Genomic DNA, 16919 nt, shown 5'->3' with positions numbered 1-16919 from the left:
GGCCAGGATCAAAGGCAAAGATGAAGGGATAGGCAGGAAAAGGTGTCTCCAAAGTGCACTTATTTTATACTTTCCATTAGTCTCTAAGGAAGTATGGAAACTGAGAGAATAACTACAGAGTATTGCAAAGTTATGTGTTTCTAATAGGCTTATTCCAGGGCTATTTAGCCTGAAAGCCCCTTTTTATGCATTACCCAACTTCTTTCTTAAATAAAGGGGTAATATATTACATATCTGCAGGTGGTTTCTAGGATCTGTGACAAAATAAGGCATTGAAGCCCCCCACGGTAGCTCAGAGTGCCAGGGTTGTGTTTTGGTCCCCCCCAGCCATGGCTTGATGTTTTTGTTTTCTTTTGCTCCTTTGCTCACAATTAATGATGACTGTAGCAAAAGCTCGGAGCAATGATCACCTCTTATAGTATGGAATCCTAATAGTTTGGAGTTAACTTTATTTCACACTATTTAAACTGTTGCTGAACTGATGTTTAATAGAGAGAAGTTCACCTAGAACTGCTGTGCTATTTGCAGGAACGTGTACGTGTATTTAGCGTAAATAAAACTTTGACTCATCAGTAAGCAACTTGGATCAGTCTGATTTTGGAAGCCACTCATGTATAATGAAATTAATGCATCTCATTATTTGACATTTCACAGTCAAGCCAGAATTTAAGTACATTGGCAACATGCACGGAAATGAAGTTGTGGGGAAGGAGCTGCTGATATACCTCGCTCAGTATCTGTGCTCAGAATATCTTCTTGGGAACCCTCGCGTCCAAGCCTTGATCAACAACACCAGAATTCATCTCCTGCCCTCACTCAATCCTGATGGGTATGAACTGGCTGCAGAAGAGGTAAAAGTTTTATTATAAGGAGATGTTCAGGCCTTTGTGTTTTTATAATTCTTCATGGGAAAGAACAAACTGAGAGGAGATGTCATGTAAAGGGAGGAACACTAATAATTGACTGCCAGAATCCCAGGTAGGTTTGGTGGTGCATTGCTTTCCAAAGATGATGTGAACAGAACTAGGAGGAAATCAGAGCCATATTTGTCAGTTTTGCTGCCTGCATGTGATGATGTAGGAATGACTGTGTTACTTTTTCACACACTTAGCACTCTCTGCTATCAGTTCTAGAACAAAATGCCTGACTCACTAAAATGACTTACATTGTTTTATAAGGCAATCCAGTCTAATAACATGCTCATGTTCCCCCTCTTTTAAATCTGTTGGCATAATGAAATGTGAATATTTTCTGTATTGTCAAAGTTTCATAATGGATGGCAGTTTTCTGAGATCAGCTCATGTCTGATGGAGACCTGTGAAAACTAAGATTCTATTATTTGTTACCTGACATTCTCATTTCCCTCTCTCTGTTTTCTCTACCGCCACTAGCATGAAAATAGACCTTTTTTCTCTGTTTTTGCTCGTGTGGTGAGCTCTGTCCATTGTATGAGTCTGGGGTTATTGCACTGTGCCTCATGCTGTCTTGGGGCATCAGCTGTATTTTCTTTTTCTCCTCTAACCCACTCTGCATGCTGCTCTGAGCAAGAGGCTCCTGTGTTCCTCTCATGAGTCACATCACTGGTGAGTGAAACACTTCCTGAATGCTAGTTAGTGCATTAATATTCATGGAGACAAAATGTGGTTAATTAATAAGCGTGGGTTTTTAACAGTACAGACATTTTCAGTTTACTTCTTTTAAAACTTCCCTTTGATTAATCAATTTCCACTAAGTGTTATTTTGAGACAGGGAGCTATTCTGAAATTGGCTTCTGTGTGACAAAATAGGGGGCTGGTTACAATGGATGGGTCATCGGACGACAGACAGCTCAGAACTTGGACCTGAACAGAAATTTCCCAGATTTGACATCTGAGGCTTACAGAAGAGCTGGGATTCGTGGGGCCCGTCTGGATCACATCCCCATTCCACAGTCCTACTGGTGGGGTAAGGTATGAATTACACATTTTATAAATCATTTCTACTGCAGAGCAGCTCAGGAGTTAAGAGACTGAGATTGCTTGTTCTCAAGTTATTTACTTGTAATTAGATTTTATAAGTAGGACTGAAGTGGACAGGCTCGGAATTGGCATGAAAATCATGGTGTGGGTCTGGCCAAAGAGGCAGGTGTCACAAATTGTTTGGAAAATTTGTGGACAATTTGAACTTTGCTGGTTTAGATTAAGAATAATGACTGTTATGAGGGGGTCACAAGTGTGTAATAATTCATCATTAGTGCTTTAAACTGTGATGCCTGTTAAAGCCTTTTGTGGATTTGGTTGTCATTGCACCAAGTCCTGCGCAGGTCTGATGCAATAGGAGTTTCTGCCATGGAAAACGTACAAAGGCTGCATGCAAAGCTGTGTGGTGTCATCTTCCATTAAGAGTGGATGTTTATATATGACTGTAACCATATGGAGCAGTGGAAACAGCCAGTCGAGCTGCAGAGGTGCTGGGAGGGAAAGCTGCTGCTGCAGAGGTCAGAGCAGGATGGAGGCAGCACTACAGGGCCTCACACTCATCATCACTAAGGTGTGTGAGATGTTATGTCAGGAATGCAAGGCTCAGCCCTACCTGTGTTGCTGGCAGACCCCAGCACAACTCTAACTGGACCTTAGCTGCCCTTGAAAGAAGAATCACAGGAAGCCAAATCAGTAGTTCACATATTGGGAGCTCTGCTTTTCTCCTACTTTTATACTAATTGTATTCTGATTCAATATTTATTGCTGGCACAAAGCCTCAGACAGGTGGTGAACAAGATTGTTTCATCTGGTGTCAGCAGAAGATTTGAGAGATCATACTCCAGGTTCCTACTCTGCTGCAGGTGGTCTTATGTAAAGCCAGGTCTGAATCCCAAAGGCATCCCTGATGCTACCCCAGTATCCTGGTACCCCGTTTCACAGTAGTAAAATCTAGATAAAAGCACCTCATTTCCTCAGGATAATGTGCAGATAAAGATCCAAGGCTGTAAGGGGCTCAGTAATGCACAGTGTATTAGACCACTAATTTCTGCCATAATTAAGCTCAAGTAGTTTATTCTATTTTTGCATGTAATCATAGATACCAGATTGTGGCACTGAATTTCTTCATGGTTATAAGGTCACAAGCTTAGTTGTTTTCAACTTTTGACTGAATAATAACAGATAACAGCAAGTTATGTAAATGCAAGTGGAGATCAGAGCCTCAGATGGCAAAGAAAGGTTGAGAGCTGTGGAGCAGAGCCTAAGGCCAAATGGAAATAACAGGTAGAAAAAGAGAGGATATTAGGGGAAAAGTCAGAAGATTCTGATTCACCCCTGTGCTGAGTTTCCCTAGTGGGATGCCCACCAAAGCCACTCTATCACTCTCCTCCTCAGCTGGACAGGGGACAGAAAATATAACTAAAAGCTCATGGGTCAAGATAAAGACAGGGAGAAATTGCTCACTAATTAACATCAGAAGCAAAAAAGATTGAACTTGATGAAAATTATTTATATCTATTTTATTTATTATGAATCGAATCACAGTAGACTAATGAGAAATCTTAAAAACACTTTTCCCCCACCTCTGCTTTCTTCCCAGGCTTAATTTTGCAGCTTAATTCCATACCTGCTTCCCCACTGTGGTGCAGAGGAACTGGAAATGGGGGCTGTGGTCAGTTCATCCCGCATTATCTATGGTACTCCTTCCACCTGAGAGGAAGGGCTCCTGAGACCTTTCCCCTGTTCCAACATGGGAAGGAAAGGATGGAGATCTTCCTTCAGCCATGTGCTCCCTTTCTCTGTGTGTCCAGAGATGCAGGGTTGAGGACCCAGGCAACACTGAGGAAGGACAAATGGGTCTTTGACCCCCATTTTTTTGCCAGTGCCTGGTGCAAACTGTGAGCTTGTCCCTGTAACTCTGGATTTCCTGGCTCTAACCTCCTCCCTCTCCAAGTCCTGCTTCTGCCCTGGTTCTTCTGCTGACCTGTGAGAGAGGTGGTAGTGGCAGGCAGCCACTTGCAGAAGCCACCTTTACAATCATGTATTTATCTTTCATAAACACTGTGTAACATCACAGCAGCTTACAGAGGGAAGGGTGGAGGCAGCCCAACATTGCTCTCACAGTTGCTACCACAGCTCAGCCCCAGCTGCAGCATCTCCCTGGGTTTCTGTCACAGACAACAGGCAGCGAACCTTGGCACACAACCCCCCCATCCCACCTGAGCTGTACCTCAGTGGGTGTGGACCTGGGGTTACAAATACAGCACTTCTCCTGCAAAGCTTTTCTTGTTTTTAAAGAAGAAATAAGATGGCCATCCATCCTCAGAGCACTGAAACTCAGGGAACCTTCTAGGTGCTCTCCTGGCCCCAAAGCTGGTCCTCACATAAAAAACCCTCAAACATCTCCAAATCCATATGCTTTACAGAGCATATGAAGGAACCAGGCCTGTGGCCTTAGTGGCACCACAAAATCTCCTTGCTAACTGCAGTTTCCTATGGTTCACAAACCTGGCAGTAAGTCCTCTCCCAGCCCTGTGTCTCCTGTGCTGATGGTATCACGGGACTGCCAAATCAGCTGTCCCTTAATGACCTTCAGTTTTGTCAGGCAGATGAGCCCATGGCTCTTACAGTGGTGCTTTGTGCATGCAGGAGCATTAGGTTGAATGTTTCAACACCAGCCTCTCCCCTTTCATTTACTTAACAGTGTTTGTTACCTGCCTTATTAAAGTAATCACCTGAGTGCTGCAGGGCATTGTACAAAGATCAGGAAGCAGAAAGTGAGCTCTCAGCCAGAGCTCCTGATACCCAAAAGCCTGGCTTCATTCAGAGTGTTTTGTTCCCCTCTTTTATGAATTATTGTAATAAGTGGTCTGAGGGCTCAGACGGACCTCAGGCTACATCTCAAATATAGCTCAATTGTCTTGGTTCAAACAGAATTCGGAAGTCTATGCCAGTGGAGGCTGGCATACTCTTTAAGAAAATTAGTCTGGCTGCTTTTTAAAGGGAGAAAAAAAATCTTTGAAAGCCATGGAGACAGTGACTAACTGCAGTATAATTGAAGAAATGAGATTCAGGTTTAGAAAGGGTAGTAGCCCTTCTCTGTCCTCATGCAGAAATAATTTCCCTGTTTTCTAGTTGTGCTCTGAATTGTTCTTGTGAGATGGATACTTTAAAATTGATCTCATCTAACTTAAAAGCAAAAGCCCTGGTGGAAAAAAAAAATTAAGGCTCCACAAAACCCACATTAAAGGAAAAGTCAAAGGCCAGGGTGGCATAGATAACACCTGCTATCATCCGGTGGAGCTGAACCAAATATGCTCATTTACTGAAATGGTATTAGGGTAAAAATAGTGACATTGAAACTCCTGGTTTTTCACAACATTGATTTCATTAGGACACTGGCTCTGTGAGACAGCACTGTCATGGGGCTTATGCAAGTATCTGCTTAGCCAGTTGTCTGATCAGGATGAAGGACTGAAACCAGGAGCTCTCAAATAAAACTGTGTATTTTACCCTTGTTCACTGAATTGCAGAAGCAACTTGAAAATCATATCAAGGCCCAAGGCTGATGTTTGAAAGCAGGGCTGATGCTGTGTCAGGCATGGCCTCTATGGCTGGGCAGTAGGAGCTGGGGCAGCTGCAGCAGCGCAGGGAGCTGATGAGATTTTGGGGCAGCAACCTCCTCAGAAGGGCTGGTGCTATGGACTTGGAAGGTGTGAGCTTGTTCCAGGTGCTCAACCACCCTGAGAAACTCCCAAAGTATCCAATCCATGGGGCAGGCAGTGACACTTACAGTCCCTTACAAGCCCTCAGGGGTCTTCTCTTCAGAAGAGATGGGCTCAGAGGATGAGCTTCCAGGGTGCATGTGGAAGTGGCTGGTTCAGTCCAAAGCACTGCTGGGATAAAGGTCATGATCAGCTCATCCCAGGGCACTGTACAAAGGCCAGAAAAACAAATCCTTTGGTGCAGATAGCATTCTTTGGACAGTGCCATATTTCTTCTTAGGAAGCCTGGGGTCTGCTTTCTTCTCCCACTTCTCGATTGTGTGAGACTGCTAAAAGTCCTTTCCTTTTGTAATGCCCTTTATCTGCATTTTTTAATAATTTTTTCCATGTCATGCCCTTCCTGGAAACTCTGTGTTTAATCTTCCCTATTACATAAAAATATTGATTAGGTTTCTGGTGTGCAAAGTGCATTCTGTGTTACTCAGTTGATCAGACTTTACCTGTTACATTCCATTTTTTAAGTTGCCTCTTTAAAATGCGGAAGTTGAAAGCTACAGAGTAGCATTTATCTCAATAGCTGCAGAAGGGCATTTTAAGGAAACCCAAACACTAGAAAGACTAATTTAAAAACTATGCCTTCTATAGGGAGGTAGTCTCCTGCTTAGGTCAGGAGCAGACAGGGAAATATCTTCTTAAATCATTCCAGGTAAAACTATGTTTAGATGTGGCTTTTTCCTTGGCTTTCTGCCTCATTGATGGAGCTATAATACACGTATTTTGCATCTTCACAGCGTTTTTCTGTGCTCTACCCCTGGGTTTGTGGATCCCCAAAGGTTTTTTTAACAATAGTAGATTAGGGACTGATCCAAAGAAAACAGGAATTACTATTGTTGAAACACAAGTATATAGGTCTTTAGGGGCTTTATTGAGTTGATTGTGTAGTTTTTTTCTTGTTTGTTCTGGATGTTTTTTCCCTGCACACTGTTAGTCACTAGTGCTCTAGAGCCCTGGCTGCCTGGTTTTCTGAGTGCTGTGTCAAAGCAAAGGGTGACAAGCAATCCCTAAAGCAGCCCTAAATAGATGCTGGATTAACTTCATTATAACAGGTATTTCTCATTTTTATGAAACCTGCATACCTGCAGTGGTGCAGGGTCCAGATAAGCAGCCTCTGTCATCCTCAGGTTTTCCCCAGGTAACTTCCCCCAGCTGGCAGGAAAGGAACCTCAGCTCTCCGGGGGCACTGGCGTGAGTCTGGGCTTGCAGGGACCGGCCACCAGATGCCACTGTTATCCCTAAGAATGAACCAACACCGGAGCAGGTCCCGGAAATTTCCCCTCAGAAACGGGGTGAAGGAGCCTCCTGCATGCCGGGTGCCTGAACATGCCTTAGAGTCTGCTGCCCTCTCCCTTGCCGCTGTTACTGAGGGGGGACTGTCAAAAACACCTAGATTTGGTGACTTATCTGCCACAGCTCACTGCAAGCTAACTGCAGGCATTGCTGTGCTTTATACATATCAGTTTTCAGTTATTTACAGATTATCCTGCTCCTAAGGACAGCAAATGCATTTTCAACAAGGGTTGAGAATTGCAAATTTATCCCCCTATTCCAGTTTATCCATTCAAAGTTAATCCTGTTGATTCAGAAATGAAATTAGATAGGGAATTAGGTAAGTAATGATAAAATGCCACAAATTTTCCAGCCTAAAGTATCATAATCTGAAAATGTCACTGTAATGAAAAGTTTCTTCCTCTGTCAAATGCTCTCTTTCCTTTTTTGTTCCATTTTTTCCACAGTGAACAATGTGTATCATCCATTCCCTGGAGAAAACTGATTTTCTTCCCCTGGTAACTTTTGGGCTGGAAGAGCCAAAGAGCTTCAACATTCTCCTTTTGACACAGCCTCTTCTCCATTAGGCTTCATCCTGCACAAGATCAAATCCCTTTGGAATTGCATGGCCAGTCACAGCTTTTTTTTTTTTTTCTCCTGGATTTCAGGTGGCCCCTGAGACAAAAGCAGTCATGAAGTGGTTGAGGTCTATCCCATTTGTGCTGTCTGCCAGCCTGCATGGGGGTGAGCTAGTTGTGACCTATCCTTATGACTATTCAAGGCATCCTATGGAAGAAAAAATGTTCTCCCCTACACCTGATGAGAAGGTAATGTTGCTTTTGCGGGGTTAGGATGTTGGTTCCATTTGTGGAACTACGGAAACATTTACTTTTAATAAATAACAAACTTTAATTCATTTAGATCATGTACGTATGTGGGTATATTATGTATAAATAACATATTTATATACATACTCCAAATATATATATATATATATGTATGTATATATATGTATTCAATATGATATCAGCTCATTTGGATAGAGCTGATGCTAATAATGCCAAGGTCAAGTGCTCAATCCCCACAGAGGCCTTTCACTTAAGACTTGGATGTGATGATCCTTGTGGATTCCTTCCAACTCAGAATATTGCATGACTCTAATTTATACACTTACTTAATGTACTTTAAAATATAGGATTGTTAACTCTCTATCAGCTTGGTCTGGAAAGATTTACCTATCTTTTGTGAGGTCAGATAAGGTTTCATAAAGCACAGATTAGGAAAATCCACATTTTAATTTTTAAAGGGAGTCGGCTGTGATATTTTTTACCAGTGGTTTCCAGAAGAAAAGGAACAAGCCTGACCAGGAGTGTTATTTTCCTTTGGAATCCATAAGGAGTGAACGGAAAAAAGACTTATTGCCATATGGTGGCAGCCTTGCAACATTTATTCCAGGTCAGACGAATGGGATTGGTTCTCCCTCTTGTCCCTGAAAAGTTCCTCATTTGGGACTCACTGTAAATCTTCTGTGAAATTTTTTGCCATCTTTCCTATTTCCCTTCGGCTTCCTCAATCTAGTATTCATTGCTGACATGCCCACCAGGAGAACAGCTAGCTTTTCAGCCTGCTAGCTGAGCTACAAATGTCTGTGGCCCCTTAAGAAAAGTGGTTCTTTATATAAACAAAGAACAGTTGAAAATAGTCAGAAGTTGATCTTTGACTTGAAGCATCCTTTATCTTTGAGCATATCTCTAGGCTGACTTCTTGTGCAATGGCAGTTCTCACTAACACATATTAAATATTTAAAGATGTATGACTGTTAAACATTTTCTGTATCAATCCATTTCTTCTGAGCTGTACAGTGCCTAGTGACTATGTATGTATGAAAATGATTTAGCTGTAAAATTAACCAGGCACTGCACAGCAACAAGCCTGTGTAAGAAATATCTGTTGGGTGCTAATGCAACCTGCAGAACCTCTTGCTGAGGACGGGGGAAATCATAAAATTGTGCTTTTACATCCCACTGCCTGGGCTAGGGCTATCCTATGCATAGGTGGTGAAGGAATATTGCCATGTGTGCTTCATCAAGCAGTTCACCCCTGGAATGGAAGTACAGCAGTACTTCCATCATTTCCACTCAGGGACAGCACGTGTATTTTGAGGGGAAGTATGCAGCCACACAGACACAGGGCTCTATCCCAGTGTAGTGCACAGCTGGACAAACCCTAATGGCACTCCTGGCTTGCAGCACAGGGACAGGGAACCCTATACAGGTGACTGCTGCATAGTCAGTGACTGCAAAGTCTGGCAATCTGGCTACAAATCTGGACATTTAGAACATGCAGGGGAGAGCTGGGGATGTCTTCAGTGAAAAACTGATTTTTCAAATGACAGCACAAGAAACCTTAACAGCCCTGTTAGTATCACTTGAAATTTTTCACAGAAATATATAAAACCTGTACCAATGAAGTGACCTGCATTTAAATAATGTGTTCTACAGCTGCTGCTGTCAGAGAACCTGCATCCCAAAATACAGCAGTTTGGTTATCTGTCATACATTGGCCAAAACCATTGTTCTGAATGCTGACTTCCTACATTTGCTCTGCAAGGGGAAACTTGCAGACCAGGGTGAAATGCTGCAGAGCAGATGATAGCCAGATATTAAAAAATCAAATTTTGAGAAATATATTCAAAGCACGTTTCCCCATTTGAAAATGCATCTGTGCTTCCACCTCAGCATGTCTGTCATGGTGCATGGAAGCACAAGGATCCTCTCCTCTGTTCCAAGATGCTGCAGATTTCAAGTCTTTTTTTGGCCTGCACCACAACCTGGGACAGTACTGGCTGAGAGCAAGGAGTCTCAAAACTGGACCATGTCCTTACACTCACATTCTTGCATCTGGTTCAGCCCACCTCAAAACTTTCCCATATTTTGGGATTTGTGGAGATGGATATTTTAACACTTTTTTTTTTTTAACAAGAAACTGAATTGATGACTCTGCTCACCAGAGCAGAAAGGTCAACACCAAGTCAAGTTCACTCCCTTTGGTGAGCTGAAACACTCCCTTCCCTCCCTCTGAAAAACCCAACCTGTGATGGTCAGTGGGGTAAAAGTGCTGGCTGAGGTAACAGCACTGACCTCACTTTGCTGAGTGAAGCCTCACACTGCCAAAGTCACAAGGATTCCTCTGGTTTTCCCCTTTTTATTACTCTATATTATACCTAAAAATCTAAGTTTCCTTGAGGTCCATGACTGGTCATACATTAGCTTCTAAGTGATAACAAATGTATTGTTATCCAGGAACTTTTTTCCTTCCTCTTCTCACTACCACTGGCCTTATTTTACTTGAACTATTGGCCAGGCAAAAGCCTTATGCCTCTTGGTGTGAAACAAGAGGAAGCTTGGTCACTGGAAATAGGACATCTGCAGGTGTCTTTGTAAAAGGTGAGGATCATACTCCTAACTCACATAGTCACCTTCTAAACTTTATATCAAATATCTTCCATGGAACGTTCAGAAATGGAACCCAAATTCCTGTAGAAATTAAAGATATTGTGCCTGGCACTGAACTATTGTCAGTGAAATTTCTTCTTAACATATTTAATTAATTTCTATTTCTTTTCAGCAAAACTTTGAAGGACACAATTTGCTGGCCTGAGCAATATTGAGACACATAGAAACTTAAGGGAGTTGCACAAGCATTTTATATTAAGTCTGAATTTTTTGTTTCTGGTCATCAGAAGTATGTCAGCAATATGTCTTTACACTTACATTAAACTGTCTTTCCACCTTTCCTTGCTCACCTACCTCATCCCATAATTGGCTCAGCCATGTGATTATTAGAAACAATCACAAATATCAATCAATGTTGTATGCCTAATCTTTTGGGTCTTTATCCTTGATGACAACACTAGGACAAAGCTTTAGGATAACTTCTAAAACTAGATTTTAGACACCAAACTTCTTGCACACACTGTCTTAAGCAATATGGAATGAAACTCATGATGATGAATAGTAGTATCATGTAGCACCTGATAACTGCTGTAATTTCAGTATTGAAATCTGAGAGTCTTGCCTTAGCAAGATAAGGTCCAAAGAGACAAAAAGGAGAGGGAGGATTTTTATACAAAGTTGGAATAACCATTGGAGAAGAAGGGCAGGAACATGATTCAAATAAATGGTTTCTTCAGATAACTGCTCTTTCTTCTGTCTTCACTACATGTTCTGCCACTGTTCCTTTCTGCGTGGTGACTGCTCTGCTCTTCATCAGTGTCAACACTCTTTGGAAATCAGTGGTGACATCCTGCATCATCACATCCTATCCTTCACTTTTTGGAATGGTTTCTGCCCCACACAGAAGGAGCTCTCTGAGATCAAACTGGCAGGTTTTCCTGTGTGAGTGATAAGTGCAAAGCAAATTGACACTGACTATTTTAAACAGCAGCATTCAGTGTGAAGATTTAGTTGGGCTGAAGGGTAAAAAATATCAAAAACTAAAACAAAACGTAAAAGAAGCCTAAATTTAAATTTTAAAACCTGGGACTTGAAGTACAACCAAAAATGTCCTTTGCTCCTGCCCCAGGTGGTAGATTGAAGCCAAGTATCAAAAAATCCATTGTTATTTAATATGTTGTCCCTGGATAAATATATTGGAGTGAAGAGAAGAAACTCCAGAGAAGAGGACAAATCAAAATTTCTTAGCAACAAGCAAAACTTCCTTATAGAGCAGTTCATCCCCTCCTTCAGTCTTGAGGACACAGGGTGGCTTGTTGTCTGGACTGACAACAGCAATAGTTAATAACAGCAATGGCAAAGTGTTCAGTTTGTAAAAGCAAACATATTCTAATCATGTCTGTAACAGGTGTTCAAGATGCTGGCTAAAGCCTATGCAGATGCGCACCCCGTCATCTCAGACCGGTCTGAGCTTCGCTGTGGTGGGAATTTTGTGAAACGTGGAGGTATTATAAATGGTGCTGAGTGGTACAGCTTCACTGGAGGTAAAACCACTTTACCATCATATCAAGTGAGGTAAAACCTCTATGTGACCTTTATAAGACACCAGGGTTTGAACAAAATGATTTTATTCATTTCAGTTTGGTTAAGGTCCTGCCCATGTAAAACATAATTTTTAGGGGATTTAAGTAATAAATCTATGTTGGTAACGTTTTTATGCGGTTAACATGGGATGTGTTCAACCCCAATGGGATTTGAGGAAAATTAACAAGTTATGCAAGGGTCACATTTGTTATACCATATAATATAATATTTTTTATTTTTAAATCTGACATGTAGAAATAAATTCTTAATGCTATGCTCTCATTCCTTAGCTTCCTGAGTCTGAATCCATCTTGTAGGCAATGCATGTGCTGCTTCCTCATCTGTTTAAATAAATTCTTTTTTCAGGGAAAACTACAACAGAGACAAACGTCCAATTCATTTGTGCTTCCACTGTTAATTTGATTTCCCCAATAATAGTATTTTGTTTTCTTTAGAATTCCTTCAATACTGGCATGGATAAAATATCAGTGTTCATAAATTTTCAGCTGCGCTTCACTTGTGTTTTCCAATAGGACCCAGCTGGATCCCCAAATAATTATGTTGAAACTAGACATTTAGAATGCTTTAGGGCATGTGTGAGAATTAGGTTTAGATCTCTTTGGCTTACTTTCTTCCCAAAATTATATCCAATGTCTTTTGTACCGAAAGAGTTTTGAACATAATAATGGCAAAAGGTCATTTCTTTTCTGGTGACCCTTGGCAATCACCTCTGATACAGCCAATTATACAGTTACTGTAATTAACCAATCTTTATTGCTGTATTGCTACTTCTTGGCCAGGTGAATAATAATGTAAAATTATGCTTTTTTGCCTGAAAGGAGTGTCATTGTCCTTAGTTTTTATAGTTGAAACAAGCTATAGAATTCTGAATTTGTTGAACACTTTTTATATATTTGCAAGTGCTTTTTACAGTATAATAACCCACACCCATTGGGACAGCATTCAGCTGGCTGCAGCAGCAAAGCTCTAGCTAAAAGCTACAAGGCTGTTCATAAGCTGTCTTCTTTCTTTTTAAACCTGTAGGTATGGCAGATTTTAATTACCTTCACACAAATTGCTTTGAAGTTACCGTGGAGGTAGGATGTGAAAAGTTTCCTTTGGAGGAAGAATTGTTTACAATATGGCATGAAAATAAAGCTGCCCTTCTGAATTACATGGAAATGGTACTGCTCTGCTTTTACAGACCTTTTTGCATTTTGTTTTTCTTTTTCATTCTTTGTCAAAATTAATTTCTTTGCTGTTTTCCTGGTTAGCCCTCGAGATGATGCTGAATCAAAACCACACACTTCTCCAGGGTCCCCAGTGCCTCAGTTTATCTGGCAGGACACACAGGTGGTATTTTGTCTATGCTGCAGAAGGGCTTGAGACTGAGGACTGCAAAGGCCTTGAAAATAGTGAGAAAGGGAATTATCTGCGAATGCTTTGGGGAGCATTATTCATCAACTGTGCAAAATTTTAGCACTAGAGAAAACCTTAACATTCAGAAAAGTATGAATCAACTTTCCTTTTGAAGACTAAAGCAAGAAGATCTGCTCTCCAGAAAGCTTCCTGAAATTTTCCTTTCCATATTCCATGTTTGTGTCCCAAACTCTACGGTCCCACAGCAAGAAATTTAGATTCAGCTAAAATCTTGCTAGAAATACCATTTGCACACTTTTGATCTTGATTTTTTTATGACAGTAGTTTTTAAAAACCTAAAGCCAAATCTTTAAGGAAGAACTGTGTGTCTCTGAGCATTAAAGTGTGCCACTTAAATGTCATTTTTAATAATAAGTTTAAGCTCAGCAAAAACAAATACCTCACTGACAATAAGTAAGTGAGCACAGAAACAGAAGTTGCTCTTTCTCTCAGCCATTAGCAGATTAGCTTTCTGTCATGCCTTATTTTGATAGAGTATGCAGTAATTTAAAATTGTTAGGAGTGTTTTTATGGCCTTTCTAAGCAACCTCTTGCTACTTGTGGTAAGTATTATCATTCAATAAAGTCTGCAGCACAGACCACCAAACTCATTTCGTTTTACAGCTGTCTGATGAAAATGAGTTTTAGTGAATCCAAATGGAGCTGGGTTAAATCCATATATATTACAATTGAAGTCTTCAAGATGTAAAGATTTTATAGTGTGAGATACTGTAGAAGTCTGTGCTGGAAAAGCTTTTTGAGTAAATGCAGGACAGTAAGCAAAACAACTTTGCAGATAAGGATGACTGAATTACCCACGATAAGGATTAAGTCTGCCATAACCAATTCAAACTTTTCTTATTCTGATACATACCAGGCTATTTGGTGTGTGTACAAATATACTTGCCTCAACACACAGAAGTAGAATTCAGTTTCCTAAACACTGATCTCTTCTCCCCATCAGAAGCAGTATTGAAACACCCTGCCAAACTCATGTGACACCAATTTGAGGGAAAAATGAAAAATAGTACATTTAATAAAGCAAACCAAAGCAAGATTGAGAAAGAAATTTCAGTTTTGTAATTTTTATCCTGTCATGTTATAATTGCAAAATTAGTATTGAAGCTAGATGAGGTCATACTACTTTGAGTATGTCTACACTGTAAATTGAATTTGAGTGCGAGATGACTGTTCTGACCATATTTACTTTCTATCCATACGATAAATCCCCAAGTTTGTACTGCAAAGCAAACTGCAGTGCTTCATTATAAGGAATAGTTTTCAAATCCTTATATTGAGTTGCTCCTAAACTTTCCAGTGAGCAGCTTAATTCAGTACATGGGACAGCTGCTTAACAAGAGCAGTGACAACACAGTCTCACCTTAAATTAAAAACTGCTCTCACTAGACTAGACTTATTTTTTCAAACTATGTATTATCAACTACTGTAAAGTTGGATACTTTAATGATTATTTTTAAACATCTCCATATTCCAACAGAAAAGCAAATGTGCTTTTCCCATTGTTTTGATACTTTGTGCTTTTTTTCTATTCTTCTCTTTTGACAAGGGTACTGAGAAAGGGAGAGTGAGTAGAAGAGAAAAGAGAAATTGGGGAAGTAAAGAACAACCCAAGTTGGTCATAGCTGTTTATAGAAAAAATCAAAATGAAATTATTTTTCACTTAAAAAAGGTCATATACATTTCCAGATATAAAATATTTTAAATTTGGAATGCTGTAAAAAGAGAACCTAAAGAGGCCTAATGTTTCAATACTTTGAACATTTTTTCTGTTTTGTTTTATTTTATTGAACTTCCAGTATAGCTGTTAGTGGACCTCCTTGTATGAAAAAATTCACATTGCTCTTTAGTTTTTCACCAAGCACATTTCTCAACAGCTCAAGCAGCTCAGTTCTGTGCTTGTAGAGAAGGGGAAATGGCTGTCATACACATTGCTGTCATGACATTCTGACAGGCAGTGAAGTGTAGGCAGCAGAGTGATGATGAGTCACAAGTACCTGAAGTGATGCCTTCACGTTGTGTTCTGGACACCAGATTGGTTTTGAAAGCCGTAACTTTTCATTTCTTTGTGGAACAGTCCTTAAATACTGTGGTCACATCACAAGGTGCCTGTGATTTGTGCAGAGAAGGGTCTCTCCAAGCAGAGCCACATACCTGTCCTAAAAATGCTCTGGTTCCATTTTCCCTTTCCCTCAGTCCCCTTGGACCTCCCTAAATAGGCCATGTGATCTGAAGGGACATTATCTCCTGAGAGCCTCTGAATGGGGTGAATTTTTTGACAATTGCTTCCTCTCTACAAAGGTTTCCTTGTGATGAGGAGGTGGTATCGCAGTGACTCCCATCTAACTCTGCTTTGCTTTGCCAGGTTCATCGGGGTATAAAAGGAATTGTGTCTGATAAGTTTGGCAACCCAATAAAAAATGCTCGTATTTCAGTCAGGGGCATTCAGCATGATGTCACCACAGGTAATATTTTTGGTTTAAGATTTTTCCTGGGGCAGGTTGAAAGTACTGAGAGCTTAACCTGCAAAAGTATTGCCATGTTTGGTAGAAATGACACCTTAATGGAAAACTGAAGGCTCAGATGGGGGTTCTCTTCTGGAATAACAAGAGAGAAGACATGTTAAGCTGACTGCTAAGTCTGTCCTGTCTCTGGGATGATGGAGCTCTTCATATGAAAAATTCCACCTGGAACAGTCTGCTGTTCACCAAAGCTAATTTGGGAGAATATGGCAACAGCTCTGCTCAGGGGCTGTAACTCAGCATGTGGAGATATGGAACCTTGATGGAATAAGTTAGTTGAGATATTGTGAACATGTTGTGGGTAGTGCAGTAGAATCCCCTCTGATTTTCACAACTAGAATAATTGCAGAAATTGAAGGGTCCACAACTTTTCCTGTTCATGTGGAAACACATAAATATGTGCAATTTTTGGAACTATTATTATTAGAACATTGAATTATGTCCACTTTATACCTGTCACCAGCTGATAAACATATATTGGGGCATGTACAACTGTTATTTTTCACAGTCATAAAGTTCTGAGCTCTTAGGCTGTCACTGAAATCAATGCTTTCTTTTTATTATTGATTTCAGTGAGAACAGGGTAGGCCATAGAAGTACAAAATAGAAGATATGAATGGTTACATTTTGGTCTAATGATCGTTGTTGAATCAATTTGGAAAGCCAGAATGGCTTATAATGTAGTGGATGTTTTCCAGCTTTCAAAAAAAACAGTACTAGAGGGGATACAATAGTGGAGATGATGCAGATTATTAAGGCTGGTGGGAGACTCCGGCATGAATTAGGGTCTTTTTCAAACTTCTTCCTAGACAATGGCTTCCCATTGGCAGTGGACCTTTAAAGGATTAAGAATTAAAGAAAAATATGTTTACACTGTAGGAAAGAGAGTATTTGCTCTGAGTTAGGTGGGGT

At 40.5% G+C, this 16919-nt stretch overlaps 1 protein-coding gene across 1 annotated transcript in view; it reads left to right on the top strand.

Moving 5' to 3' along the window:
• Window positions 1–16919, top strand: part of CPZ (carboxypeptidase Z) — a 34337-nt gene that overhangs the window by 16154 nt on the left and 1264 nt on the right. The window contains exons 5-10 of the mRNA XM_059470716.1: window positions 655–851; window positions 1788–1949; window positions 7678–7836; window positions 11873–12008; window positions 13093–13232; window positions 15851–15950. Coding sequence (XP_059326699.1) covers window positions 655–851; window positions 1788–1949; window positions 7678–7836; window positions 11873–12008; window positions 13093–13232; window positions 15851–15950 — 894 coding nt within the window. The remainder of the gene's footprint in view (window positions 1–654; window positions 852–1787; window positions 1950–7677; window positions 7837–11872; window positions 12009–13092; window positions 13233–15850; window positions 15951–16919) is intronic.

This window comes from Ammospiza nelsoni, chromosome 4, assembly GCF_027579445.1.
Source record: "Ammospiza nelsoni isolate bAmmNel1 chromosome 4, bAmmNel1.pri, whole genome shotgun sequence".
Lineage (NCBI taxonomy): Eukaryota > Metazoa > Chordata > Aves > Passeriformes > Passerellidae > Ammospiza > Ammospiza nelsoni.
Note: the sequence above shows the minus strand (reverse complement) of the source record. Positions and strands in the feature narration are given on the sequence as shown.